The following is a 27,639-nucleotide window of genomic DNA, read 5'->3' on the forward strand; positions in this document are numbered from 1 at the left end:
TTCAACATTTCTCTCAAAAAACATATTTCTAATCGAGCTATTGACGCCAAACATTTATGTCCATAAATTAAGTTATGTGTAATAAAGTGAAATGGCACAGGGAATAAGTATTGAAAACATGAAGAAAAGGAGGGGTAAAAAGGTCTGGAAAGCCAAGAAAACAGCTGGAGTTTGTCAGTATTTAGAAAGTGAACCTGTCCCCTATTAGTGCAAAGTAATATCAGCTGGTTTTAACTATAGACATAGTTGCAATTCGAAAATGTATCCATTAAGTGCGTACATTCAACAGTTTATCCCTCTAACACATACTGGGCTCAGTAGCAAGTAAAATCTATTCAAGACAGCAACACTCAGAGGGGGTTTCTCAGAGACCACCTCCAGAATCTGAGGGTGTAGAGGATGGCATGGCCTGCCAGCCATTCTGACCTCAACCCCATTGAACACTTGTGGGATCAGCTTGGGCGTGCTGTTCTTGTCAGAGCGGCCAACACAGCCACATCGGCTGACTCGTGACATATGCTGAATGAAGAATGGGGATGCCATACCACAGCGGTGTTTGGCCAAGCTGGCCGACGACAAGAGGAGCTGCCAAGTTGTTGTGGCTGTGTATGGTCCCTCAACACGCCACCGAGGCCTCTGCCTCTGTGTTGTTCCTCCAGTCTTCTATCATCCCGTCCAATAAACAACACCGAACAAGTGTCAATGGGAGAATAAGCTGTGGTTTTGGCAGACGGGACTGGGCAAGTTCTTCACTCTGCCACTCAACCCACAAATGCATGTTCCTTATCAGGCAGTCTTCCACACAGAATTCCGGCCCAGACCAGGTCCCAGGTGCAGGCTATGCAGGGAAAATCGGGCAGATAATAGCAGGATATAACATGCAGGCAGGTAAGGCGTAGAAGCTGTGATGGTGTAAAAGGAACATCTGGACTTCCAACCCATCTGCAGAGGTTGGAAGTCCAAAAGTCTCAAAAGCTGGGAGCTACCTCCAAGAGCGGTAGAGAATGAAAGAGCAAACCAGACAGTGAGTAGGTCAAAAACCTCCAGAAGAAAGCAGCAGTCTTAGAAGCAGTAATACCAAGCAACAGAAGGAAAATGAGGAGCTGAAAAAATACCAACAACGTCATAGACGTCCTATGAAACGGCCAAAATGCTTTGTAGAACCCTCAAACTAACAGGAATTAAACCACCCAGATTTAGGTACCTTTAAAGTCTATGGGTGGACCTAAAGAGACTGAATTATAACAAAAAATGTGTCATAGTTGTCTAACTTCTCCTTAAACCATGTCTTTGGGTGGCATGTTTTTCCTGTTTTATACAAGTGATGGAAACCAAACAGCTAATCGTATAAATAAATATACAAACTAATGTGAGGCTATGCCTCAGTGAAAAGTTATAAAGGAGGACAGAAGTGTGTTTAATAACCTTTTTCAGACCATAATTTTATTTTGAAGATAACAGTTATATTCCAGCCGGCTGCTGACCAGCGCGGCTCTCTGCCGCCCTCTGGTGGACAAGGTGCGTCATGACACCCTCAAATATGAGCGTTTGTAGCGTAAGAACGTAATTGGGTGATTATTTAATTAAGGGAGTTTTTCTGTCCCCAGGGTAGATTTTCAAGAAAAAAAATATTTTTAGAAAAAACAATTATTGCATTTGTTAAAGTTAGGTTGTAGTAGCTATGAAAAAAATAACTGTGTCTCAATGATGACATTTTAATACTTTTTCAGTATGTTGAAAACTCAAATGTCCAAGAATTTCACTGTTTTGGGTTTGTCCCCAACCCAGACTTTTTGACCGCCCCTCTATAATAAAGCAATAAAAAGTGCTAAATTCATTAAAACTTTACTTTGCATTTCCTTGTAACAACTTAAAAAGGCCTTTTTCAAATTCATATAATTTATATTTGTTCAATTTGCAATTTATTTATAGTTAAATATCGCTGTCCCTCATACATCTGTCATTACCATCACACGCAACATTTTAGAGAGCAATAAAGTTTTTACAAACAGTTATTTACATTGTTGCATGCAAATTAGATGCTCCACAGGAACATTCCCAGACATGAGGCAGAAGCCTGATCTTTTGATGCTCACATATGTAAGTAATTTGATGTTTTATACATCCTAATCTGAGAGTAGGTTTATTAGGCGTCATTACCAAACAAGTCACTAGTTGAGTATTTTAATTCATTAATAGGAGATTTCCCTTTATTTACATATATTCAGTGTACAGTGTGCCTAGCTAACCAGTTAGCTTAGCTAATCAAAAAAATTTGCCAACATTTTCTGCAAAGAGGGAGAATTGTCATTACCATCACGTGTCATTACCATCACAAAAGTGACTGTGATGGTAATGACTATCAGTGATGGTAATGACAATTTATCTGTTAATCACCTTATAACTAGAATATATTAGCTTAATTTATCATGCACTACTTTACTATGATACATAATTGAACAGTGACAAACCATAATTTACATTATTTTTGTTTGAAGATGTCAACATGGCCCCAGCTAAACCAGCTTAACGGTCAAAGAAATACAGAGACAAAATCAAGGAAGATCCTGAGAAATATCAGCAATATCTTGAAAGAGAAGAAGAGATACAAAAAAAGAAAAGAGACAGGAAAATTGAAAGCCATCTCACAATTATCAAAGCGGGAACAAAGATGCAGGAGACGACAGTGGAAAGTTAATCAAAGAAACAGTAGGGCCAGTAATAATTCTGCAGTGTCTGTACAACCGCCTGGATGAGCCATCCAGTGTGATGTGGATCTACGAGCCAATAAGATTCGCCGCGTTTTCATTACGTAACCAAAATGCAAACCACGCCCACAACTATAAAACCGTGTAACTGCATGCGAGCGTCCGACTATCGTAGCACTGCGTGACATCAGACACTCTCTGTCCATCTCCCTCCAGCAGCTGCCACTTAATTGAGGTTTTTGTAGTGAAATGAGGAGATATCATAGAGATAACTTCTCATTTCAACTAACTGGATCAGCCGTTCCCCATCCGTGACCGTTTCCTACAGCGCTTTCAACCGGCTTTCAACGCGAGCGACAGGAAGAAAATAGAAGCAGGGCCAACAAATGTTCAGCTCAAAACGGCGCACTGCGTCGTGCTGCGTCGCTGCGTCCAGTTAGAACAGTCCAATAGAAAATAAAGACATGGAATTGATTTTGTCGCTGGCGCTCGCTCGCATCGCATAAAGCCTGAATTATGGTTCCGCGTTAAATCGACGCAGAGCCTACGGCGTAGGGTACGGCGTAGGGTACGGCGTAGGGTACGGCGTAGGGTACGGCGTAGGGTACGGCGTAGGGTACGGCGTAGGGTATGGCGTAGCCTACGGTGCGCGTCGCCGCGTACCTTATGCCGTAGGCCAGGGGTGGGCAATCCTGGTCCTCGAGGGCCGGTGTCCTGCATGTTTTAGATGTTTCCCTGCTTTAACACACCTGATTCGAATTAATCAACGTCATCAGCTTGTCATCCAGGGCTGCACAATTCTGTTAATGACACGGTCACTTGTATCATGTTCCAATGAAGCAGGGAAACATCTAAAACCTGCAGGACACCAGCCCTCCAGGACCAGGATTGCCCACCCCTGATGTAGGCTCTGCGTTGGTGTAACGCGGAACCATAAATCAGCCTTAACTCCGCCGGCTGGAGCTTCCACCATTTTTTCGTAGCGGTGTATCTCGTCATTCAGGCAGCCAATCAGCACAGTGCCTCATTATCATAGCCCCGCCCACTCAGAATCCCACATAGAAAATTAGGTTAGAAACGGTAAAGATAAAGACATGGCCCAGAGGCTGAATTTCCAATTTATTTAGAAAAAAACAATCAAAAGCTTGTTTTTAAGACATTCAAGGCCTGTTTAAAAAATACATTAAATGCCATAATAGATCCCCTTTAATATGGGTCACGCCACTGTTGCTGTGCATGAATTAAAATGCTACACACTAATTTGAGAGTGCTGAAATCTTTATTTTCTATTTTATCATTTTTGGATTGACACCCATCATATGGGAAATTTGAGTTGAGCATGCCAATTCTCTTGTTTGATCCTTTTTTATGTCAGAATCGAACCAGCCGGCCCGAAGAAGATATTATTACATAAGCAATGCTGTGGTAGTTCACCAAATAATTATTTTAGTGGAAGGTTAAGTGTTCAAAAGGTGTTGTTTTTAAAAAGTAGTGTTTTCTTTATCTTTGTTGTCAAAAAAACAACAAAAAAAACACCAGTGTTAATTTTTATGTCATTACCAAAACATGTTGTCATTACCGGAATACATTGTCATTACCGTCACAATACACTTTTTGACAGAAAATGTTGCTTTTTTGTTAACTTGGGTTTTACCTCAATCATTGTGGTAATGTTTAATTGTCTACATTTGCATTTTCTGAAAAAATATGCATTGCAATTCAAATATTCTCATTAGTATGCAATATTTCATTGTTGTGACGAGGCAATATATTAAAAAGTTAGAGAGAACATGGTGTTAAAATGTATTTTAAATGTACTTACAAATATTTAGAACATGATTCTTAAAGAGCATGTTTTGTACTTACTGGAATGATTGTGAAAACTTTGCTTGTCAAATCATTTTGTTTTAAAATCAGTGTTTTGTTTTTGTGATGGTAATGACATTTTACTGTGACAACTTTGAAAAAAGCATCATAATATCAAAATGATCATGAAGTACAATCAAAGCTATGCTAAGATCTTTGTTCCAGACCAATTGATAAACCTTTTGAAATAGAAAAAACAGAGATTAAAGAACTTTTTTTTTTCAAAATTCCAAAAGTCAAAAGTGCCCCGAATTGAATAATCACCCAATTATATGTGCAAAATACGAATGCAAAACTAAATAAACAAATACAATTGCAGAAATTCATAGTTCACACTGAGGCTTTATACATTTGAAACACCTTTGCTGTGAAACTTTAAGGCTACACTTTATAACAGATCTCGAGGTATCTGTAAAGCATTTTACTTTAATTGTGTGAGGAATGTGTCAGTAGCAGGCTGAAACACTTTACACAGAATACGTCAAATTGTGAAAGATGGCATTTTGTCCTTTCATTTGTAAAAATAAAATTGCTTTCCATGCAGAACCTCACTAACTTCTCCTGCACCAGGACTGCTCGAGGCTGCACGTTCACTAAAGTTGGCTAGATTAAGCAAAACCAATGAGAACTGCACAGATACTAAACGAAACCGATGGCAGGTTTCTGTATTAGAAACACAAATAATAATTTTCTGTACTGGTCTGTTTATTCAAGGATGCGTGAAGCTGCAGTGCAGGATCCAAAACCTGGACCGATGACGTCCTGGGACCTGCTACCGCTCAGAAGTTTCACTGAGATCCTCACATCTGGGCAGATGTTTACCATGAAGATTGCCTACAGTCTGGGAACATGACGGGGCTGAAAATAAAAGAAAACACTCAAATGCTTCAAAAGATGGAATAGCTCTGAAATATTTAAGCATAAGTGGATGAAATGACTCCACAATGACTTTTGGAGTGACAGCTTGACAGTGGATGGGAAGTTTTGTCCAGTTTTATCCAGAATGACGCATCGTCATTTGTCCATTACTTGAATTTATACCTGCAGTCTCACGCTGAAATGTTTATTGTAAGAATTTGCATTTTACTGACACATTTTATAATTTTATGTGAAAACGTATCAATTTATCAACTCCCCCCCCAACATAGTCACAGCTAATTTGTCTCATTAGACTTGAGACCGATAAGACAGTTGCCCTTTCAGCTTCCCGAGCCCCATATTTATTTGCTGCTGGGGGATGACGTCTGAAACGTCACCATCAATCAGAGCTGCACTGGAAAGAGGACGAGAAGATAAATAAAACAAAACAAGGAGCAACTTCAAATCACAGTTTTATTCTCATGTGATTCATAACCCAGAGAGGCCGTGACATTAAAAACAGAGACACACGTAAGGCTGGGATCTTATGATCAGCAGGACAAAGCAATAATATCACATCAGAAATGTTACATAGCCTTCCTCCCACGCGCAAAAACACCAGTCTTTCAGTAAACATAAATACAGTAAATAAATAAATTATCTCCTCCAAGTCCTGCATGCACAGCTTATTTGAAAATACAATAATAATTATTGTTATAATCTTTATTCTTGATGTTTTCTATTCCTTGTTTTTGCCAGAGGTGAATAAACGGTGGTCTTTAGTTGCAGATATTGCACCAGAGAGGTCTGAGAGTGTGTGTGTGTGTGTGTGTGTGTGTGTGTGTGTGTGTGTGTCACTGCAGCAGCCGGATGGAGTTGACGTGGACGTGGTACAGGAAGTCGGCGTAGGACGCTCCTCCGTTGGGACTCTTGTCTTCCACCAGGTGGCGCTGCAGAGCCTCCTCGCAGCTGTCGCCCTGCTTCACCACCAACAGCTGAGACACAAACACAGAAACTGTCAATATTATCCATCAACGTTCAGTTTAATTCATCTAACCTGAATAATATATATTTACCATCTTAAACTTCCCTTTTCTTGAGTTTTATTGAGTGAAAATACTTCTGACCGCATGGGGGCGATAGACCTGCTGTTGACAAAGGAGCTGCTAATGAGTGGAGACGGTCCGGAAACTCCTGTAATACCCCTTTGCCCCACTAGAGGTGCACTTTGTTGTCTTTTAAAGGAGCATGAGGCAGGATTGAGGCAGGATTTATGAAAAAAATTCGTATACGTTTTAAGTTTTCTAGTAATAATGTCATATGAAGCGAAAAGAAATTAAAAGAATGAGCCCTCTAGTGTATCTCTCCGTTGCCTTGAACAGGCTGTGTGCTGCAAAATGTGCTGCAATTCCGGGACGGAATTTCCCGCGCTGTCCTGCGGATGTGACGTCACATGACGCTGCATGCGTGTTCTCCCCGTTCTCCCGTGCCGGCTTCACTGTTGGCTGCAGTACCCCCGACGGCCGTCGTGGTGAAGGGTGGCGCTAATGAGTCTCATTTCTTAAAAGGAGCCTCAAGCTCCTTTAAGTACATTTATGTTTCACCACAAAGCTGATTGGCAAATGAAAGCCTTTCAGTCTCTTTTATAAAGTTTAAAGTCAGTTATTTATTACCACAATTTTTTTTAATTACAGTATGTTCCTCTTTTAAAAAACGTCTTTAACAGATGGAACAATGTTTGAAAGTAAAAGTTAAATCTTTGTACACAAAACAAATATTTAATGAAGAGATGGAGGAACAAGAATGATTCAGCAAGTTTATTATATCTTACTTAAATTAATAAATTAATCTGTGAAGTTAAAATGCAGTAGAAACTAAATCTGTACAGCTAACAAAGTAACTGACACAGTTATTTCAATCATCTGTGGAGTCGATCCTGTTTTTAGCATCAGCTTGCAGTGAATTGGAGGCTGAAGTTAAAAGTTGTGATGATGCATGGTTTGTTTACTTTGTTGTTGTTTTTGATCCTGTGGTCTTCTAGCAACAGATTAACTAGAACACAATCGAGAGTCACTTCAAAACACAAAGCTTTGCTCCTCTGAAGGAGTTTGTTCACACTGGATGTTCTGACATGTTCTGAACCTGAATCTTTAATAACGGAGCAAACGATGACAACAAACTCAAAGAGACTGAAAAGTGCAGACTAAAGATCTGCAGTGAAACAAGAGAATATTTGAAGGACGGTGAATCCTGCGGTTCAAAAAGACAATATGTGACATCATTAAATATTTCTTAATCAATCAAACAGAATTGCCTGATTTAACTGCAGTTACATCAAATTAAGAAAATACATGAATGCAAGTTAAACGTGTGTATTTCTGTCGGAAAGTCTGGCCGTTGGCGGTTTACCTTGCGAGTGCCGGGCGCCTGGACGTTCAGCGCGTCGATGAGAGCTCGAACAGCGACGGAGCGCCGGTTCTCCAGAGCTGGCAGCTTCGTCTGGTGGGAACGTCAATCAGAAGTAGGAAAGATGAGGGACAGACAGTGAACCCGAGAGACACCTCACAGAGAGAAAACATAACACATATTGTTCTCTCCGAAGGAGAGAAAGAAGCCCAACATAACTCGTCAGGGACATCACACTCATTCACCATCAGCAGTCCTGGGAGACATCCTTTTCTCCCATTTCATCTCCTTCAGATCCACTTACAGCCTCTTTTCCTGTTTCGTTCCATCACAGTTTATAAACTGCTGCTCAAAGCCGACCTTTTTCACTTTTAGAGGCTTTTGAAATGTTTTATTTTGGGCGCATCTCCTTGAGAAATAAAGTTGACTTTAGCTTAAGTCATTTCTCCCCGTCTTTTTCTTTTTCGACGACACATTCGGTTTTCTTTTCCACGTCAATGTAGGAAAGTGTATCCAAAGATGGTTCTTCTTCTTCTCTCAGCCCCAGAGAAGATCCCCACGTGGCCGGCCATCGGTGCCTTTCTCTATGTATCTTTGTTTTTAATTGACGTGAACATAGAGCTCTGCGTTAACGGCATCAGCCTCTAACCTGCAGCTGCATCTTCTGGATCTGATTCCCCGCGGGCCACGACTGGGATTGAGGACGTGACGTCACCCAGCAGCAGAACTAAATAATATATATTATAATAATAATAATAATGGATATTAAGGATCTTTGTTAGAACATTTCGTCTCATTTTGGTCAACGAAGATGAAGAAACATTTTAGCAGTTTTTATTTTGTAATCTACATTTTAGTCTTGTTTTTATTCGAATACGATATTGCATTATATATTTAATTATCGTTATCATCACATGACCAGCATTTTCGTTGCGTCTCGTCCTGTTTTCCTCAGGTGATAAAGGTTCGTTGACGACGATATTTAGTCAGAATTTTCATTGACGAAAGCAACTTTAGTCAGCACCGGTTCCCCGCTAGGCTGGCTGCATGTGTTCAACAACAGGTCATTGGTTAGCGTGTATGGTGCGTGAATGCAGGCCCACCTCTCCAGACGGCAGGGAGGAGAAGCAGCTGGTGTTGAAGAGCTCCACCAGGGTGCATGCTGGGACTTGGATGCCGACCCAGAGCAGCAGGGCGAGGGGGGCGTCCACCAGGTACAGGCCTCGGGGCTCCAGGCTGGCAGCGCAGCAGCGCAGGTGGCCGCCGGCGCCTCCCGACAGCAGCTGCAGGTGACCAGGGAGAAAAGATGTCTCAGATGTATCCGACACACACTCAGAGATCTAACCAACCCCCGGCAAACGCTGGCCCACGAACCAGAGAAAGCAGACGGGGGTAGAAGTGCGTGACGGTGCTGGCGGTGTCCAGGCCCAGCACCCGGCAGCGCTGCTGCAGCCGCTGGTGGACGGAGCTCCTCAGGCCGGGCAGCAGCACCTCGCTCTTCCTCAGGCTGTTGATGTAAACGGGAAGCGTCCGGAGGTGCTGAGGCAGAACCAGCTGCAACACACACACGGCACAGCCCGGCTGGAGTAACAACAACACAGACTTGTGGACCCGTCCGGCTGCACCTGTCTCACCTGTCCCGCCGACACCGAGGAGGAGCAGCAGTGTTTACGGTAGGACGCCAGCGCTTCTGTCACCTCCGTCTGCAGTTCTTCCCTCAACTCCTGAAGGGGGCGCTCTAGCACTGCACAGTACACTTCACACACACAATATTAAAAAATATAATTAAAATCTAAACGACAAAAACAAAAGCCAGATTCAGGCATCAAATGCAGAATTTTTACTTGTCTTCGTGTCTAATTGTTCTGTCCAAACTGACATAGAAAACATTTTTTAACTGAACATCAGCAGGAGCAGCTTCATAAAGTCAGAAGTTTTGGCAGCGTGTGCTAACACAATGCCAATAAGGAAAGACATCTTCCCGTTAACATGAAAAGGTTTAAAAAGATATTTTCAACAATAACTCAGCAAAAGGGAAACATTCCCGGCTGCTGCAAAGCTTCCTAAGAGCGAACGTCCCAGCAAGTTCGGCCCAGCGTCAGATTCTTGGGGAAATAACACACACAGAAAGAGGCGGTATAAGGCCTTGGCTGGATAAAAGTTTTAGTTTTTTCATTTACAAATATAAAAAAAGAAAATGGAAAAAACTTTTTGAGTAAATGTATAATTATAATATTTAATTTTTTTATATATTTACATCCTTCTTGTTTTTGGTCCCGTTTGTTTGTTGGTCCTTTGGTTATTGTGTTGTTAGTGTACATGACTTTGTATGTTATTGTATTGCCTGTTTCCATATATATATATATATATATATATATATATATATATATATATATATATATATATATATATATATATATATATATATATATATATATATATATATATATATATATATACACACACACACACATACATATGTATATATATATATATATATATATATATATATATATATATATATATATATATATATATATATATATAAACTTTTGGTCTGCACTGTATATACGTATATACTTATATATATATTTATGAATAAAAAGACTGCAAAAGTGTGGATCATCTGTAAGAGACAAATGTTTTCCTCCTAAAACGAATGTGGCAGCATGACTAAGTTTACAAAGAGGCATTTGAACAAACCACAAAGCTTCAACAACACTCTTTGAACAAATAAAACCAAAGTTGAGTTACTACGATGTCTTGATTAAATAAAACGTGCAGAACACGGTCCTCACTCATGACTTATCCAACACTCGTGCCCATGTTTCCCCAAAATGGACCAAATGTATTCTGATCCACTTCAAATGTCGACTGATGTACTTTCCAGACATGTTGCTACGGTATAGCGTGCTGCATACGGCTGCAACCCGGTACGGTTGCTCCAGGCTCCACCGAGCCGGAGAGGGACTCGCTTACTCTTCTTGCAGTAGAAGGTGAGCAGAGTTTGTGCCTGACAGCTCCTGAACATGTCCTGGATGTGACGAGAGCATCGCAGCGTCAGAGTGTGAACCCTGGTCCTCCTCTCCCCCGCCTGGTTGCTGTAACACAGGACCACCTGACACAGGGAGGGAGAGAGGGGCAGCGTGGGGTCAAGGCAGTGATTCTCAACCGGGGGTCCGCAGACCCCTAGTGGTCCGTGGTGTAATTGCAAAGGGTCCGTGATAATAAAATATATATTTAAAAAAAAAAGATCCTCTGATATTTATAGAAATAGATTAGTATTTTACTCAAATGTGACCGAGACCTTTATCTACCTAAACTACAGAGGGTCACATGCATGGAATGCTGAAACAGTCAAAATTAAATAAATAATTAATTAATTAATCCAATCATTAAATAAATGTACAATGAAATAAATAAAATTGGAAATACATAAATATATAAATTATTTAATATGCAATTAAATAATTAAATGTGTCATTAAATAATTACATTTTGAATATATCATTGGATATATATTCCATTATTTCATTACATATTTAATTATTTCATGGTTCCTGCATTGGCTGAAGCACATCATGAATTTATTTAAACTGTCACTTCGACTAATGTATATCCAATGAAATATATTCACCATTTAATTATTTAATGATACATTTGATTATGTAATTGTATTTCCAATTTTATTTATTTAATTGTACATTTATTCAATGATTTAATAAATTAATTATATATTTAATTTTGACTGTTTCAGCGTTCCATACACATGACCTTCTTTAACTCTTTCACAATCATCATTCATCTTATTTTAATAAGAAATCTTGCACCCTTTTGCATTGTTGAAGTTCCTACATGACACTGTTAATACAAACTTAACAAGATCTGCATCCTTTTCAAATTACGAACCCCCTAACGTTTCAGTGGGCATGCACCCTTCATTTCTTTAAAATGCTTTTATTGTGAAATATTTGCAGGAAGCTGTTGGGGGAACGCTCATTAACTTGCAAAGTTCAAGTTAGCTCTCGAAATTGCAATACAGTAATGTAAAGAAACAAAAACAAAGAAGAACAGATAGGCACAGTAACACAAAGAAGAGTAAACGTAGCAGACTCTGAACCAGCGGGAAAAAAGAAAAAGAAAACAGACGGCAAAATGAAACTTTATAAAGAATATATCATGTTGGGATTTACAGGAACTGACTGGGAACCTCAGCAGCTTCTGTGTTTTTTATGTGGAAGTTCTGTCAAACCGGGCCATGAAACCAGCACGTAGCAGGTAGTTATTTGAAAGTTACTGCATCTGTTCTGTTTCATCATTTTGAAAGGATGCTGCATAAATATCCCTTTTTTGTTACATTTTTCTACTGAGGAACTGATTTTTTTTGTTACGAAAATTACAACTGTAAGCTCACATTTGCCTCAAAGAGTGAATAAATAAATGCCCCAAAAATTTGCAGGGGGTCCAGGACCCCAAAAAGGTTGAGAACCACTGGTTTAAGGGACCGAGTTGATGCAAGAATGCGTATTAAACTACTTTCTTCTCTTAGCTGACGACTTTAAAACGCACCTGTATGGCGGCACCTCGCGTCTCATCCAGAGCTCTGGTGTGCGCGAGCTCAACGGCAAGTGTTGTCCTGCTGTCGAGGGTTGCCATGGTGACATGTCCAGGGCTCGGGCCGGGGACAAATAGCCCATAACAACCGGACACACGCAAATCTGATCAAAAACGGGTACAAAAAGGAGAAATTGTATTGTTTTTTTGACGTTTTTTTTAAGGAAAACTCACTGCTCAGTGACACAAATGTCATCCTGACCTTTGCTGACAAATATCCTGAGTTCAGCCTGGTAGCATGTCTCTATATTCACAGTCCTCTTGAGATCGGCACTGAAGCGCTCTCTGTCCAGCGCTCCCTGTAGACGACATCGTAAAAAGCATCTTCATCTGTACGGTTTATTGGATTTTTAAGAGCCCGCAGTGGCAGAAGCTCTGCACGTACCTGGAGGTGGCTGTAGGTGTGCAGAGCTCCGCCCGACAGATGTGGGATGTGTCCCGGCCAGGCCCCGCCCACATCTGGCTGAGAAAGGACAAAGAGGTGGACGCCACATCCCTGACGGACACACTCCTTAGCCAGCAGGACGGCCTGTTCTGGTGGCTGGAAGATGGACTGAGGGGGAAACAAGCGACCAAACGTCTGTGACATGAGTAAAGTTGCTTTCGTCCACGAAAATTATGACTAAATATTGTCGTCAACAAACCTTTATCACCTAAGGAAAACGAGACGAGGCGCAACGAAAATGCTGGTCATGTGACGATAACGATAATCAAATATATGATGCAATATCGTAGAGGAATAAAAACGAGACTAAAATGTAGATTACAAAATAAAAACTCTGCTAAAATGTGTCTTCATTTTCGTTGACCAAAACAAGATGAAATGTTCTAACAAAGATCTTTAATCTCCATGTTTTAAGTAGTTTCCTCTGGTTTAGTTCTGCTGCTGGGTGACGTCACGTCCTCAATCCCAGTCGCTGCAGCGGGGAATCAGATCCAGAAGATGCAGCTGCATGTTAGAGGCTGATGCCGTTAACGCAGAGCTCTAGGTTCACGTCAATTAAAAACAAAGTTAAATAGAGAAAGGGACCGATGGCCGGCCACGCAGGGATCTTCTCTGGGGCTGGGAGAAGAAGAAGAACCATCTTTGGATACACTTTCCTACATAGACGTGGAAAAGAAAACCCAATGTGTCGTCGAAAAAGAAAAAGATGGGGAGAAATGCGGAAAAATAAATATGTTGTAAACTCAAATTAGAGTCTTCTGTATCTGGAATGGATGTATTCTTGAGTGTATACGGTAATAATAATATAGTAATAAGATAACCTTGTTAGAATTGTAAAATGGGTTTGGATAAATACAATCTTTGACTGAAACTAACTACAATGGTCCTGGACAATTCTGACTAAAATAAGAGTAAAATGCCTTTTAGTCGACTGAAACTTTACGTGACTAAAAGGAGTATGAACGTGACTAAAACTAATAAAAACTAAAATGATAGCTTGACCCGAAAACTAGACTAAAACTCAAATTGAAACAGGCTGACAAAAACCACATGACATGAGAGGCAGAAAGGCTCCTCCCGCCTCCACCCCCCATAACAGAGTTTTTCTTACTGAAACTGTGTGAGACCATAATGTAAATAACATTATATATGTAGAAATGACACGTACCATTGGTCTGTTGGGGACAAAGAACCCTGAGGAGAAGTTTGAGTGTCCCGCCTCGATAAGAGCGGACGTATGGAAGATCAGCAGCTTCCCAGGATGCCTCAGGCCCTAAAATAACAGTTGTTTTTTATACATAATCATAAAGCTGACATACAGAGACAGAAAGTGCCCATTTAATTCAGCAACCTGCAGCACAGCGAGCCCGGCTTTCACAGGCAGCTCGATGGGAACGCCGCGGGAATCCTCAAACTCTGCATCAAACTGAGGAAGAAGACGCAGCACACTACAAAGAGAGACAACAAACGGACTGGGAAACGCCTGCAGGATAACGTCCGATCCATTTATGACACAAAACAAATACCCTACTAGACTAAACCTGAGAAAACTGATAAACTTCAGTACCTGTCGATGCTTTCTACACAGTCCTTGAGCGGCACGAGGAGCCCCTCCCTCAGAGGAAGCTGCAGGTCTTCCGTTTCCGTGACGACGAGCATATGGGGGCGGGACAGGTTGGGGCTGAGGTCGTACAGGTGGATCCTGCTGTCGTACGTCATCAACCCCACGGGGACATCCGACAGCGACTCGCCGTCCTCCCTACGCACGTGAAAGACACTTTAGAAGGTTTCCCAGGATTCTCCAGACCAGCTCAGGTATGTGATAAACTCGGGACGCGATGTTTACCCGTTCAGAGATGTAAACAACGCGTGTATCTGCTGCGTTACAAACTCCAAATGTCCGCTTCTCAGCGCCGAGGCGGACACGTCTACGGCGAGGAGCAGCGCTGGTGATTCGCCCTGTAATAGAAGTACAACAACGCTGAAGCACACGTGTACTTTGTATACTTTGTTGTGAATTGGTGTTAAAATTCAAGTAATTAACTGAATTTTATCCACTGAAATACAGAAATTGCTTTGTCCATAACTTATACAATAACTCATGAAATTAGGTGACAAACTTTCACACAAAATTAATTTCAACTGGGCTAAAACAGCTTTTTCTGATGATTAAACCTGAAAACATTTGGAAAGTTTTACACAGAGACTGTATAAGAAGAACTGGACAAACACTGTGACGTCATCCAGGGGCTTCCCAGATAGCAAAAGATGTTAAATCAATGTTGAATTATGGTCAAAATGTTTGATTTTTGGTTAAAGTCAACAATTGATGATGGATCAACCAATCAATCAATCAATCAATCATCCAATTCTAATGCCAACGTGTAATCAATGTTGAATCAACGTATTATTTTTGTCGCGGACAAAACATGGATTCAATGTTTCTGCTTAACCATATTTCAACGTTGATTCACTCATATTTTGCTATCAGGGTTCCTGTTTTATTTTGAAGGTCAAATTTTTGGGTTAATGGGCGATGTAATATGTCATATTGGCTGGAACAAACTCTGGTTAGTGCAAAAATGGGTATATGGATGGAAAGAGAAGGATGAAAGGCTGGAAGCCCCTTTAATCAGCTATTCTGGTTCAGGTTAAGCTGACCTACGAGTCTGTGACTCGGCTGCTACGACCGACATGCAAACACAACAAAACCTCTTCCAGGACAACAGCTAACCTTTTGAGAGGCGGTTATTTCATATGAACCCAGACTGAGCTCAGGCCTTTCGTCCTTATCCACCCGATCCCCCTCCACCCCCCTGGTGGGCTGGAAGTGTTTCCACGGCACTGAGAGACAAGAGGGGAAAGGATTAACTGCTGCGCGACAAGGAGGCGACAAAACGTAGAAAACACAAGTAAGCCACGTTCACTTCAATAAAAGAACAATAAAATTTGACTAATTTCATGTGGGAATAGGTTCAAAGCCTCTTTTAGGAAGTTACCGTAATTTGCAGACTATTTGGCACACCTGGTTTTAAGGAGCATGATAAAACATATATAAAGCAAAACAAAACATTATTATTATTATTCAACTCGTTCACAATAACTCAGAATATCGTTCAGTTGTAACTAAAACAGAAAAATACATTTTAAATAATTCGTCTTCCACAAATCCACCAATCAGAAGTGGATGAGGTAAAAGTCCTCTGATTGGTTCGTCGTTGACAGCAATAGCAGACACCTGAAGTTAGTATGAGGTTGGAAAAACATTGTATTCCAACATTTGATTTAGGGGTGTCAAATTAGCGCGTTAATTGGGATAATAAAATTAATATAAATTACAGGCATATTAAGCGTATTATGTTTTTTATTCGCTTAGATTAATTAATTTCAGATCTTAATTAATTAATCGCTCAATTTTTATTTTTAATCGCTTGACAGCACAAATTTTATAACAATTTGGATAATGGTGTAGATTTGAAAATTGTGTTTACTCTAAAAACCTAACGTTGGCTTGACGTCTACCGGTAATTAAAGTAAGGTAACACTGACTAGATGATGGTTGCTGCAGCGCTACATAATTAGTTATCTAACATTGTCTGACGTAGCAGCCCGTATCCAACCAAGGGCCAACTTTAACGTATCAGCTGACCATAGAGTCACTAAAACACTTTGACAGATTTTAGGGAGCAGTGTACCACATGAAACTGGTTCGAGGTCAGTAAGCACAACAAAATCATACATGATGTGCACCTGATTATAGGGTGCCCTGCAAATTCTTGAGAAAAATTAAGGATTTTAAATGCGCCTTATAGTCCGGAAATTACGGTATTCAAACTCAGAGTTTATTCTGGAGAATTTTGTTGCAAAATAATTGTAAATTTTATATATACTAAAATGTACAATGGGAAGATGTTGAAGCTTACCCTCGGTGAGTTTCTCACAGAAGGGGCAGGAGAACCTCTGCCCACAGTCCTGCCAGGCCATCGCCGGGCACATGGGGGCTCCACAACAGCCGCAGCCCAGGAGGCAGTCCGTGTCTTTGCAGAGCGGGAGGTCTTTCTGGAAGCAGCAAACACACGATAACCACAACCGTTTCTGCATTCTGCACCTTAACTGCTTTTGGGGGGCGCCCTTCTGCGAAGGGGACCGGACGACTGCGCCGTACTTAGGGGAGGATGGACGGGGCCCATGTATCCAGATTTGCAAATATTATTATATGAAATGCAAATATTTAAAACTCATACGATGTGATTTCTGGATATTCTTTTTTTAGATTATGTTTCTCGCAGTTGAAGTGTACCTACAATGAAAATGAGACCTCTCTTTCCTTTTAAGTGGGAAAACTTGCAAAATTGGCTGGGTATCAAATGCATATTTCTCCTGCTGTAGCCTCAAGTAGTTAAAACCAAACCTCTCCAGCATGTTGTTTCCCAAGAGGGGTGACCAGAGCTCCCAGCGGCAGACGGCTGAGCAGCGCCATCTGACCATCACAGGGTATGGAGTACGAGGTGGAACGGATGACACAAGGGCTGGCGTTACCTACAAAAACCACAAAAGAACAGTTTTTTCCCACGACAGGTCGATGAACAGGACATCGGCCACGAATCTAGTGTAGAAAACACTTTTAAAGCTGCAAACATCCTGTGTTCTTCGTGTGATGCCGTCTGTGAGTCACTGACACAGACGTTGTCCGGTTCCTCTGGATTCGACTCAGACAGCAGCATCAACGGACCGAGATGAGGCTGCACCTCTATGTGTGTGTGTTTACCTTTGTCCTCGATGACGCAGGAAGTCGTTGAAAGCGGAGGAAGACAGGAAAACGGCTCCGAGACGAAGACCCTGCCCTCCCACTCGGCCCAGTCCTCGTCCATCACTTTGACCTTTGGCACACGGAGACAAAGGTCTGAGCTTGAAAACCAATAGGAATACAGCAACATCAAGTTTAATTACATAGCTTTTTTAAAAGCTTGTAAACACGGGGTCCCTATGCATTTGTTCCAGCAGCTTTCCTAAGTTTCTAGACCCGTGAACTGACAATGACAAAGATCTGCTGCTTCTGATGCAGATCAGTTCATGAAAGGCTCTTTATACAGCCAACGCTCGTGGAAGAAACCAGTTCATCCCCAACAAAGGTGCACGCAGGAAATGATAGTGTGAACAAGGATGAAATAACTCACGGCACTGGGCAACAGCTCGGGGTCCAGACCGTACCGGGACTCAGAGGTGGAAGACTGCAGAGAGGAAACAGAGCTTCTTCAGAGGTCCTCGTATGACCCACCATTTATGGACAGATTCAGTTTTACAATGTGAAGAGGCTCTCATCTGAAACATGCAGGACTGTGGGCCCTGAGGACCAGGGCCGGGGACAGCTGCTCTAGCAGACGTCAATATGAGTCCAAGAGGGTGAAGAATGAAAATAACCTCATATCTGATGATTCATACAAACCGTACTTTTCTAGTTTATGGCTCCAAAACTCACCATAACGTACATCCACATTTAGAATTGCTTATATTGTCATGTGCCACATTAACACAACCAGAAAATGTAACTTTTTATTCTGAGAACTGTGAGGCTAGGGGAGGGCGATATGACAATATTAGATCGTGAAGGATTACAACGTGAAGACGATCGTTCAAACTGCAAAGATCGTGGGATCGTCTAGGACACATTGTAGAAATTGTATTTCTATGCTGATGCACCGACTCACGAGACATATTGACGTTCTCAACCTGACTGAACAATCATAGCGAATTATGGGCAGTGACGCATTTTCCTCCCCGCCTCCTTGTGTGTGGAATTATAATTATCACTTATCTGGAATTGGTTTGGATTTTCTGCAAGTGATGACTTTAAGTTCAAGTTTGCACGGAAACCGTTTGCACGTCAGATGGTAACGTATCTGTTTAATCCCCTGAAGAGGAGGCACCCCAAGCAGTGTGCTGAGAGCCAAACAGCGAGGGGCCCGGCGGCGCCGCAGGTGGCAGCCTGAGACCAAAACAGACAACATTAACATTTGACAAGTCAAGCAAGCGATGGAAAGAGGTAACAAGCTGTTAACCTTTTATCTCGCAAAGGACATGGTACCGTTAAAATGAGGTGTTCAGACTGTGATTGGATCTCAAGATTTGGGACGATTGCTGCTCGTGTTTTGGTCGGTTCCGTGTCGGTTTCGTGTTTCGTTTGTGGTTTTTGTTGCAGATTTCCATTTCTCGACGTGTGCCTCCATGTGTTCTTGCTTCCTGGTTTGGCAGCAGATGTCACCCCCGCCCCCAAAAAAAACAAACACTGGGTTTGTATGTGTATATATATGTATGTGTATGCATATATATATATGTATATATATTAAATATAGTAACAATGCACATATATATGCCTTAGGTTTTTACCAGCATGGTGTTAACCATTAATATGTGTGCAGACAAGGTTTAAAAAAAAAAAAAAAAAAAAAGAGGTTTTCAAACGCCTGCTGAAAGTAGCTGCCCCGCGGTAGGAGCTGCCCAGCCGGAAATACTTATCCAATTGTATTTTTCTTTCTTCAATTTAAGATCGTGATAAAAATCGAAATCGTGATTTTTTTTTTTTTTTAAATCGTGATATGATATTTTTGCCATATCGCCCCCCCTATGTGATGCTGATGCTTCACTTATCTAAAGGTCCATTCTTAGCATCAGCAGAAAGAAGGGAAACATTCGCTGATCTACGGGATGAATTGTTGTAAAAGCTGAGCTCGAATCTTATCCAGAGAGGATTTATAGAGTAAAGCTCTATAAAGATGTTACTACAGGATGTTGGGAGCTATAAAAATCTTCAATCGTAGGATATTTTTATAGGTCAAATAAACTGACTATTTTAAAATATTATCAAGTAAAAAAAAACTAAAAATATATTTATTTTCTCACCTGCTCTTTCAAATGTTTGTCTTGTGTCACTGCATTGGGAACAAAGTGGTTCATGGTTCCTGAGGAGGAGCAGATCCAGATCCAGATCAGTGCCACAACTCTTTTCTCCAGACTTCTTATTATTACTCAAGAAAATAGGATTATAACTTTTATTCATGCATACAAACCTACCTGTGGAGTGTGTCAGGAGAGTCGACGGGGGCTGCTGCTGGATGGTGGAGTTGGACGGGGAGTGGTCGTCCTTCCTCCCATCAGACGCAGGACCTCGTCCCATTAATGGAGGCCTCAGGGAAGGATGACCTTGGTGTGGGGACCGAGGTCCATCCAGCAGACCCTGGTATGCGTGCGGAGGGCTGTACGGGGATGCTGCCGCTTCATAAGGGCAGGGAGGAGGATAAGGGGAATGTTGTTGGGAGCTGAAGGGCGGCGTCATGTTGTTCACGAGTGGAAACGAACACGGGGGTCCAATTCTTCCCTGGCCTCCTGCAGCGACAGGAACCATCGGCTGAAAGGCAGCACGGTCGCTCTGGGACCACGTGCTGTAGAAGGAGGTCTGGTCGGGAGACGAACCCATGTTGAGGTGACGAAAACTGGGCAGGGGATCTGGGCAGACGGGACTCTGAGGTGTTGCAGTGGACCAGCCGTTCTGGACCGCCCATGCGTGATGGGGAGGCTGGCTCAGATTAGAGCTGGGGGCATCCATCATCCTCCGTAAACATTAAAAGATGGGTGTATATCTCAGGCAACTAAAATCTAAAAATTCAGAATATAAACATATAAAAAAGTGACTTACTTGTCCTCCTTTTGCAGGATCTGCATGTCCTGCAGGGACGAAGATGAGCCGAGGGCTCACAGGAGAGCTGCAGTGAGTCAGGCAGAAAAGAAATGTGGAAATCACTGCTGATTATTTTCAATAACTTTGCTGGTCTGGAACAACCCTGCCGGCATTCGTAAACACAATACCGAGAGGGAAAGACATAAGCAACGGTCTCAAAGAAGCAATTGTTGGTGCACAAATGTTTTGGTAGTGGTCAAAGCACACAACAGAAAGTCAAAAGTGTTCATTTGGTCTAGAAACTCCCCGGTTATTAATCTGATGGGATCTGGCGGCCTCGACGGAAAGCAATCCCAAGGTACAGAGACTTCAGAAGGCCTAAAGGATCTACTGCAAACTCTGGGTATAAGGAAGTCCAGGACACCTCAGATGTTGTTTATCCAGACTGGTAACACAAGGAGGAAGCTGCTCAAAAATAACCAGGATGTGATGTTACGGCTGAACGATGTATATAGGCATTTAAAAAAAAAAAAAAAAAAAATATATATATATATATATATATATATATATATATATATATATATATATTTTGGTGTGCAGATTTTGTAAACCATATTCTGTGCACATTAAGCTACATTCCAATATCCACCTTAATTCCTGTAATTTACCATTAACTGATATAAGTATGGTAAATAAGCATGGTGATACTCTTACAAGCCCAGTTATGTGTAGGCAATGTAGAAAACTTAATATTTACCAGGTTTCCATGTGCATCAGGAGAAAAATAATGTACAGGACTGTCTCAGAAAATTTGAATATTGTGATAAAGTTCTTTATTTTCTGTAATGCAATTAAAAAAACAAAAATGTCATACATTCTGGATTCATTACAAATCAACTGAAATATTGCAAGCCTTTTATTATTTTAATATTGCTGATTATGGTTTACAGTTTAAGATTAAGATTCCCAGAATATTCAATTTTTTTGAGATAGGATATTTGAGTTTTCTTAAGCTGTAAGCCACGATCAGCAATATTAAAATAATAAAAGGCTTGCAATATTTCAGTTGATTTGTAATGAATCCAGAATGTATGACATTTTTGTTTTTGTAATTGCATTACAGAAAATCACAATATTCTAATTTTCTGAGACATAATAATGCATGAATAAAACCACCGTTTAACTGTGCAGAATCCTGCCTGACTATAAAGGGTTGACATCAAAACAGCTACCTGGACTTGTGATGACATCTCTGTTTACCTGGGTTTGGTGTTTATCTCGACCTTTAATAGCTCAATCAGATAAAATGCAAATGTTTTTCTGTGCTTTAACTCTGAACCAACAGGAAATCCTCACGAACGGACACAGTGAAATAAAAACGAACATGCTTCAATTTTCAGAGATTTGTTACCTTTTGACATCAACGTGAGCAGAGCTGCGCGCGCAGCCTCATCATTTTCACCGCAGCTGCGACGAAAGCGAAACGCTATTTTCTACTATAATGAAAATAAAAACAATATAAAAAAAAGCTTCATATTTAACTTTGGTTCCGAATCTGGACAAATCTTCAAATTGTGGTTGATTTTACAGCAACGTTACAGCATCATTGAGACTTTTCTTTTAGGTGCATTGACGGTAGCAAAAACGACGCTGCTGCCGCATTACCGCCACCTAGCGGCGGCGAGGCGGAACAGGCGCTGGTTTTGATCACACGAGTCACGACTCATTACTTACAACTAGATATAGTATTTAAATATTTCTATTGTCAGCAATTTAATTAATATGCAGTAGTAATGACAATAATACATTTAATTAATTTAAAGCACCTTTAAAGTGCACACAACATAAATTAAAAGAGCAAAAAAGGACAATATAAATGCAATCAAATCTGAAATCAAATCAGGAATCAGCAGTAGCCTATAAGGGGAAAATTAAAGTGAGTAGGCCAGTTTGAACAGGTGGGTTTTTAGATGGGATTTGAAGATTGATAGTGAGTTAATGTTCCTGTCGAGGGGGCAGAGCGGCTGAAAGCTCTGGACCCCATAGTGGACAGACGGGTACAGGAGGCTGATCTTTATAGATGGTCATGACAGAGAGGACAAATCACACCAGTTAAGTGCTTTTATCTTATTTCTGGAAAAGCTGTTTAACAACAGTGTTTTTTGTGCGCTTCATTTATAGTAAGTAATTATGCAAAGACAAAAAATCTTTTTGAGCACATGATGAGCACACTATCGTATGAAAAACAAAGTAACTGGATACTAAGGAACATACAGTATCAGCTGGACACAGCAGGTGAAGTAACAACAAAATGTCTACCAACTCTGCCGGACACATAATTCGCCAGTATAGATGGACAGACTTTATCAAACAAACTTAACAAGGAACAAAATTCCCAGTGAAATGACAGAAAATTTTGGAAATTATTAACCATAAAGTAGTTTTTTTCCCATCAATCATCTAAAACCATAAGACAAAAAAAAGAGGTTGAAGTAAGACGGTATGAAGGGACACTGATAGAGGTAAAACGTTAAATGAAACACATTTGGCCATGATCATCATGTTTCAGCTACAGCTGCTGGAAATGAGCAGCGTCCTGCCAGGGCTCCTCCGGTCTGGACCGTTTCTTGTGTTTCAGTGAAGTTTTGGAGAGGCGTTGTTGTCTCTGCAGAGTAGTGATCCTGTTTCTGACGTAGTCCTTCACACCTTTCCACGAGCGGGACTTCAGCGCCCCCGGCTCAGCGGCAAGGCACTGCATGCAGTCGCTCTTCTGAGGCACCTTGTGGTCTTTGATGAAGCGCATCATGTGTCTCTCTACGGCACGGACCTCTGCGTCGTGCCACTTAAGCTTGGATTTGGGTCCGGAGCCTGCAAAGAGGAGGAGAAACAGAAATTAAGAAATTGTCACAACTTCTGACATCATCTCAGAAATAAATTGTCCAATTTTTCCATTTATAGAGCTGTGGCCAATGAAGAGGTAAGAAAAACTGCAGTCCTTTGACAGACCACTAGGGGCTGGCTCCACAAGCGAGATTATTACAAAACAAAACAGTGGTTTTAGTCTCCATAGCAAGAGATGACATCATGACAACTGTTCTGAGCTGTGAATAAAAGCCTTAAACCCTTAAACTGGATAAAGATTCTTATTAAAGGTTAGATGTGTTGTTGTGCTGTAAACTGTGCCTGGAAGACTCAGATGATGAAGTTAAGCTGAGCAGCTGTGTTTGCTGTGTTTCTTTCTTCTTTTTTTACTGGTTAGTAGAAGCTTAAGTGCCACCGTAAAATGATTCCTTCCGAAAACAAGTTTTTTTTTTTTTGTTATTTTTTAGTTCCATCCGCCATAAAAGGTTCCTTTCGTAATTAGACTTTATGTAATAAAATTATGTAATTAAGGGTGCTTTCACACCTGTGGCCCGTTTGTTTTGTTCCGTTTCAGGGGCTGAACCGATACAGTTGTTCCGTTTCTCGTTCGTGGAGTTTGTGTTCACAAGGCAAACGTCTGTACCGTTTCAAAGCTGTTAACAAATTCCATGCGCTAACCAGCTGCTCTCTGATTGGTCAAATGAACGCGGAAGGAATTTCCTCTTCCCACCCCGGGATAAACAACACGCCCCTTTCAGCGCAGCGCAGACCGCAGCTGCCGGCTTTAGGCTGATTTATGGTTCCGCGTTACACCAACGCAGAGCCTACGGCATAGAGTACGGCGTAGGCTCTGCGTCGATTTAACGCGGAACCATAAATCAGGCTTTACTCATTCATTTATGTGCGCTCGGCGCGGAGCGGAGCCCGGCAGCGGACGAGAGGGCGCCTGCTGCAGCCGGGTTTGGGCTGCGCAAACCCTGCCCGAATTGAACATTGTTTAATTTCAAACAAAGTTTAATTTGTGCCGTGCTGGGAAGACATCTCGCACGTCCAATAGGAGAGGAGTTGGTGGAGGCTGCACCGACTCCTCTCCTAGCGCCGTGGCCGCACACACACAATGAATGAATGGAGTTGTATCGGTTGCTGTGTGGATTATGTTCTCACTCCAAATAAAAAAAATGAACCGTTTCAGGTCTCGATTGGAATCGGGCCGAGACCACCTCTCCTAGGCGATCTCGGAACGCTTGTTTTGTACCGTTTCAGAGCGCGATTGCTGTGTTCACATATACCAAACGTTACGATCTTTAGGGGGAAACGTTCCCTGTATCGGAACAACTGCTTGAAACGGTACAGGTGTGAAAGCACCCTTAGTGTGAAACAGTCCAAATATGTTATTTTTAACATATTTGGATAATATGCAGTCACTGTAAGAATAAACAGGCTGGCCTTTTTATTTTGTATAATTTTATTCTATATTTTTATTTTGCTTTGCAAAACTTTGTTTAATAAACTATATAATTTAATATTTTTATATTTATTTGATACATTATGTTTTTTATTAATTAAACAGAAAAATAATCATTAGAATAATCGTCCAATTACTCATTAGATTAGTGAACTAATCAATAAAATAATCGCCCGATTAATCGTTTTAACAATAATCGTTTACCACCAGCACTAAGCTGCAGTAATGTAAGCGTTAACATAAGCTGTGTGGTAACTTAGCGGATGGAGGTGCCCCGACCTCCAGGCTTGCTTTCACCCTTTAGTCTGTTTTTGGACTGACAGTCAGCTCCTGTCAACACGGCTCAATTCGTCCGTTCAAAGAAAGAAAGAGAAAAAATTAAAAGGTCCAACTCTTTCAAATATCTATAGGTAATGTAACAGATGAGTTGTCAGTTCTTTTTATGAAGTATGATTTGCACAAATGTCAAAATGGAGGGCTGAATTTTTAAAAACATCTTTTAAATTAAATAGGTGGATCAGTCAAGTTTGTCTGTAGAAGCAACAACACAGACGCAAACACCAACACAGAATTGTTTATTCTGTGTTACATTAAGCTTTAAATTATTCAAGTCTTATTCTTATTTGCGTTTCTTCGCAGACTGATAATCTCTTATTTAACTTAAAGTCAGTCCATTTCTGCTGACTGAACCCACATCCCTGATAGAAAGTGTGTTATTGATCCCCACGAACACCCACCGTCTTTGCTGGATCGGTCAGCTCTGGGCGGTCTCGCCGTCACGCAGCTGGTCGTTCCTCCGCACGCCTGTTCCTCATGGGTATCTGCGGCTCCACCGCTTCCATCGGAGACGTCACCGTGGCGCCCGGCGGCTGCTTCTCTGCTTGTTGATTGCTGTGATTTCACTGCTGCGAAATATAAAAAGTAAGTAAGTAAGTAAAGTTTATTTATAAAGCACCTTTCACAGACAGGGGGATGTCACAAAGTGCTTCACAAAAAACAATACAATAAAAGTAAAAATACAATAAAAACAACATGATACAGGTAAAATCTCCTAGAATAATAATAAAAAATAAAAGTACATAAAATCAACATGGTGATCATAAAACAACCCTCTCACTACTGATGTTTAAAAACTCTGATACACAGGGGGGTTCAAGTTTGCTTTTAAAAGCGTTTATGGAGTCCAGAGAACGTAGAGACAGTAGGAGATCGTTCCAGAGCCTCGGTACGACGGCCTGGAGGGAGTGATCTCCTCGCTTCTTAAAATGGGTACGAGGGACCATGAGCAAGACCTCAGCCGCCAAGATGGAGTGTAGGGGCATAATAGGTCCCCTAGCAAACAAACTGTTGCAGTCGTCCGTGTAGAGACGACATAAAAGCACAGATAACTACCTCCAGATCATTTTTAGAAACAACTGTTCTTAGTTAAGAGATATTCCTCAATTTGGTAAAAACAGTTCCTCATCAGCGGCTTGGAGTGGTGTTGTAATGACATTTTATTTGTCAAAGACAACACCGAGATTTCTTAGGCTTGACTTAGACTAGACACTCAAATCACCTAAAAACTGGAATGACGTCAAAAAGTGCCTCACTTGCCTCACACCCATCTAAACACACCCTTCCTGCACACATCACCATCATTTTGTTTAAACATATTTCAGCGGCTGCTGGAGTCGAGCAGTCGTCCTTGGCTCCTCCCGTTACCGTTTGTTTCCGATGAATCCTTGGAGAGGCGTCGTTGTCTCTGCAGAGTAGTGATCCTGTTTCTGACGTAGTTCTTCACACCCTGCCACGAGCGGGACTTCAGGGCCCGCGGCTCGGCCTCCAGGCACTTAACGCAGTCCTTCTTCTGAGGCACCTTGTGCTCCGTGATGAAGCGCATCAGGTGTCTCTCTACGGCACGGACCTCTGCATCGTCCCATTTGAGCTTGGAATTGGGTCGGAAGCCTGAAAAGAGGAGGAAGAAGAAGAAGACAGCTCCATCACCAAAGCCAGGTTCAATCCCAAAAGAATTTAAGTACAGTAATCCCTCGTTTTTCGTGGGGGTTACATTCCAGAAAGAACCTGTGATAGGTGAAATCGACAAAGTAGCAACCTTTTTTTTTTTACAATTATTATACAAGGCTTCAAATTGCGGAGATCAGTACCGCCCCACCGCGACCCGATTTATTAGATTTGAACGGGAGAAAATGAAAAAGGATTATGAAAAAAAAATACAATAAGTACAGTAGGACAAATTGTGACTTGGGCGTATTTCCCTGCTCTTCTGACTGTACCGCTGCATCCCGACTCCGCTCTGTAGCGTCTTTTTCTTCTAAAGACCGTGGTTCAGGTGCGTTTTTTCGAGAGAAGAACATAGTTATGGGTAGTTATTGTCGCTCTTTTTTCTTCTGGGCAAAAAGCTTCTTATAAATCGACATGCTACCATCGATTATATCTGAGAACTCTAATGAACGATTCATCAAAGGGTCCCGTTCTTGAGCTGCTGCTGAAGCTCATTGGCCGTTCTCAGCATGGTTGCTAAGCGACCAACGTTATTGATACAGGAAGTGAAGAAGCAGGGAGACCGTTTAGCATCAGAATGCAGAATACGATGCACTATGTAAATCCGTGAAGCAGCGAGACCGTGAAAGGTGAACCGCGTTATAGCGAGGGATTACTGTATCTACAAAGATTTTCATTTTATCTTATTTTGCTTTTCATATTGGGAATATGAAGTAATGTGATTACAGTGTTTTTG

At 41.4% G+C, this 27,639-nt stretch overlaps 1 protein-coding gene across 1 annotated transcript in view; it reads right to left on the reverse strand.

Annotated features, from left to right (window-relative positions):
- Positions 1 to 5,791: 5,791 nt before the first annotated feature.
- si:dkey-13n15.2 (uncharacterized) overlaps positions 5,792 to 27,639 on the reverse strand; it is a 32,690-nt gene continuing 10,842 nt past the window's right edge. Inside the window, exons 11-35 of the mRNA XM_061730212.1 lie at positions 26,604 to 26,846; positions 25,637 to 25,804; positions 23,143 to 23,440; positions 22,896 to 22,947; positions 20,591 to 20,619; positions 19,969 to 20,504; positions 19,798 to 19,856; positions 18,075 to 18,128; positions 17,666 to 17,777; positions 17,309 to 17,436; positions 16,821 to 16,956; positions 15,632 to 15,741; positions 14,744 to 14,856; positions 14,465 to 14,656; positions 14,249 to 14,345; positions 14,066 to 14,170; positions 12,838 to 13,005; positions 12,655 to 12,751; positions 12,408 to 12,556; positions 10,818 to 10,956; positions 9,473 to 9,594; positions 9,213 to 9,392; positions 8,942 to 9,121; positions 7,842 to 7,931; positions 5,792 to 6,427 (exon numbers count right to left, since the gene is read on the reverse strand). Of these exons, the coding sequence (XP_061586196.1) occupies positions 6,287 to 6,427; positions 7,842 to 7,931; positions 8,942 to 9,121; positions 9,213 to 9,392; positions 9,473 to 9,594; positions 10,818 to 10,956; positions 12,408 to 12,556; positions 12,655 to 12,751; positions 12,838 to 13,005; positions 14,066 to 14,170; positions 14,249 to 14,345; positions 14,465 to 14,656; positions 14,744 to 14,856; positions 15,632 to 15,741; positions 16,821 to 16,956; positions 17,309 to 17,436; positions 17,666 to 17,777; positions 18,075 to 18,128; positions 19,798 to 19,856; positions 19,969 to 20,504; positions 20,591 to 20,619; positions 22,896 to 22,947; positions 23,143 to 23,440; positions 25,637 to 25,804; positions 26,604 to 26,846 (3,698 nt within the window). The 3' untranslated portion in view covers positions 5,792 to 6,286. The remainder of the gene's footprint in view (positions 6,428 to 7,841; positions 7,932 to 8,941; positions 9,122 to 9,212; positions 9,393 to 9,472; positions 9,595 to 10,817; positions 10,957 to 12,407; positions 12,557 to 12,654; positions 12,752 to 12,837; positions 13,006 to 14,065; positions 14,171 to 14,248; positions 14,346 to 14,464; positions 14,657 to 14,743; positions 14,857 to 15,631; positions 15,742 to 16,820; positions 16,957 to 17,308; positions 17,437 to 17,665; positions 17,778 to 18,074; positions 18,129 to 19,797; positions 19,857 to 19,968; positions 20,505 to 20,590; positions 20,620 to 22,895; positions 22,948 to 23,142; positions 23,441 to 25,636; positions 25,805 to 26,603; positions 26,847 to 27,639) is intronic.

This window comes from Cololabis saira, chromosome 9, assembly GCF_033807715.1.
Source record: "Cololabis saira isolate AMF1-May2022 chromosome 9, fColSai1.1, whole genome shotgun sequence".
NCBI lineage: Eukaryota > Metazoa > Chordata > Actinopteri > Beloniformes > Belonidae > Cololabis > Cololabis saira.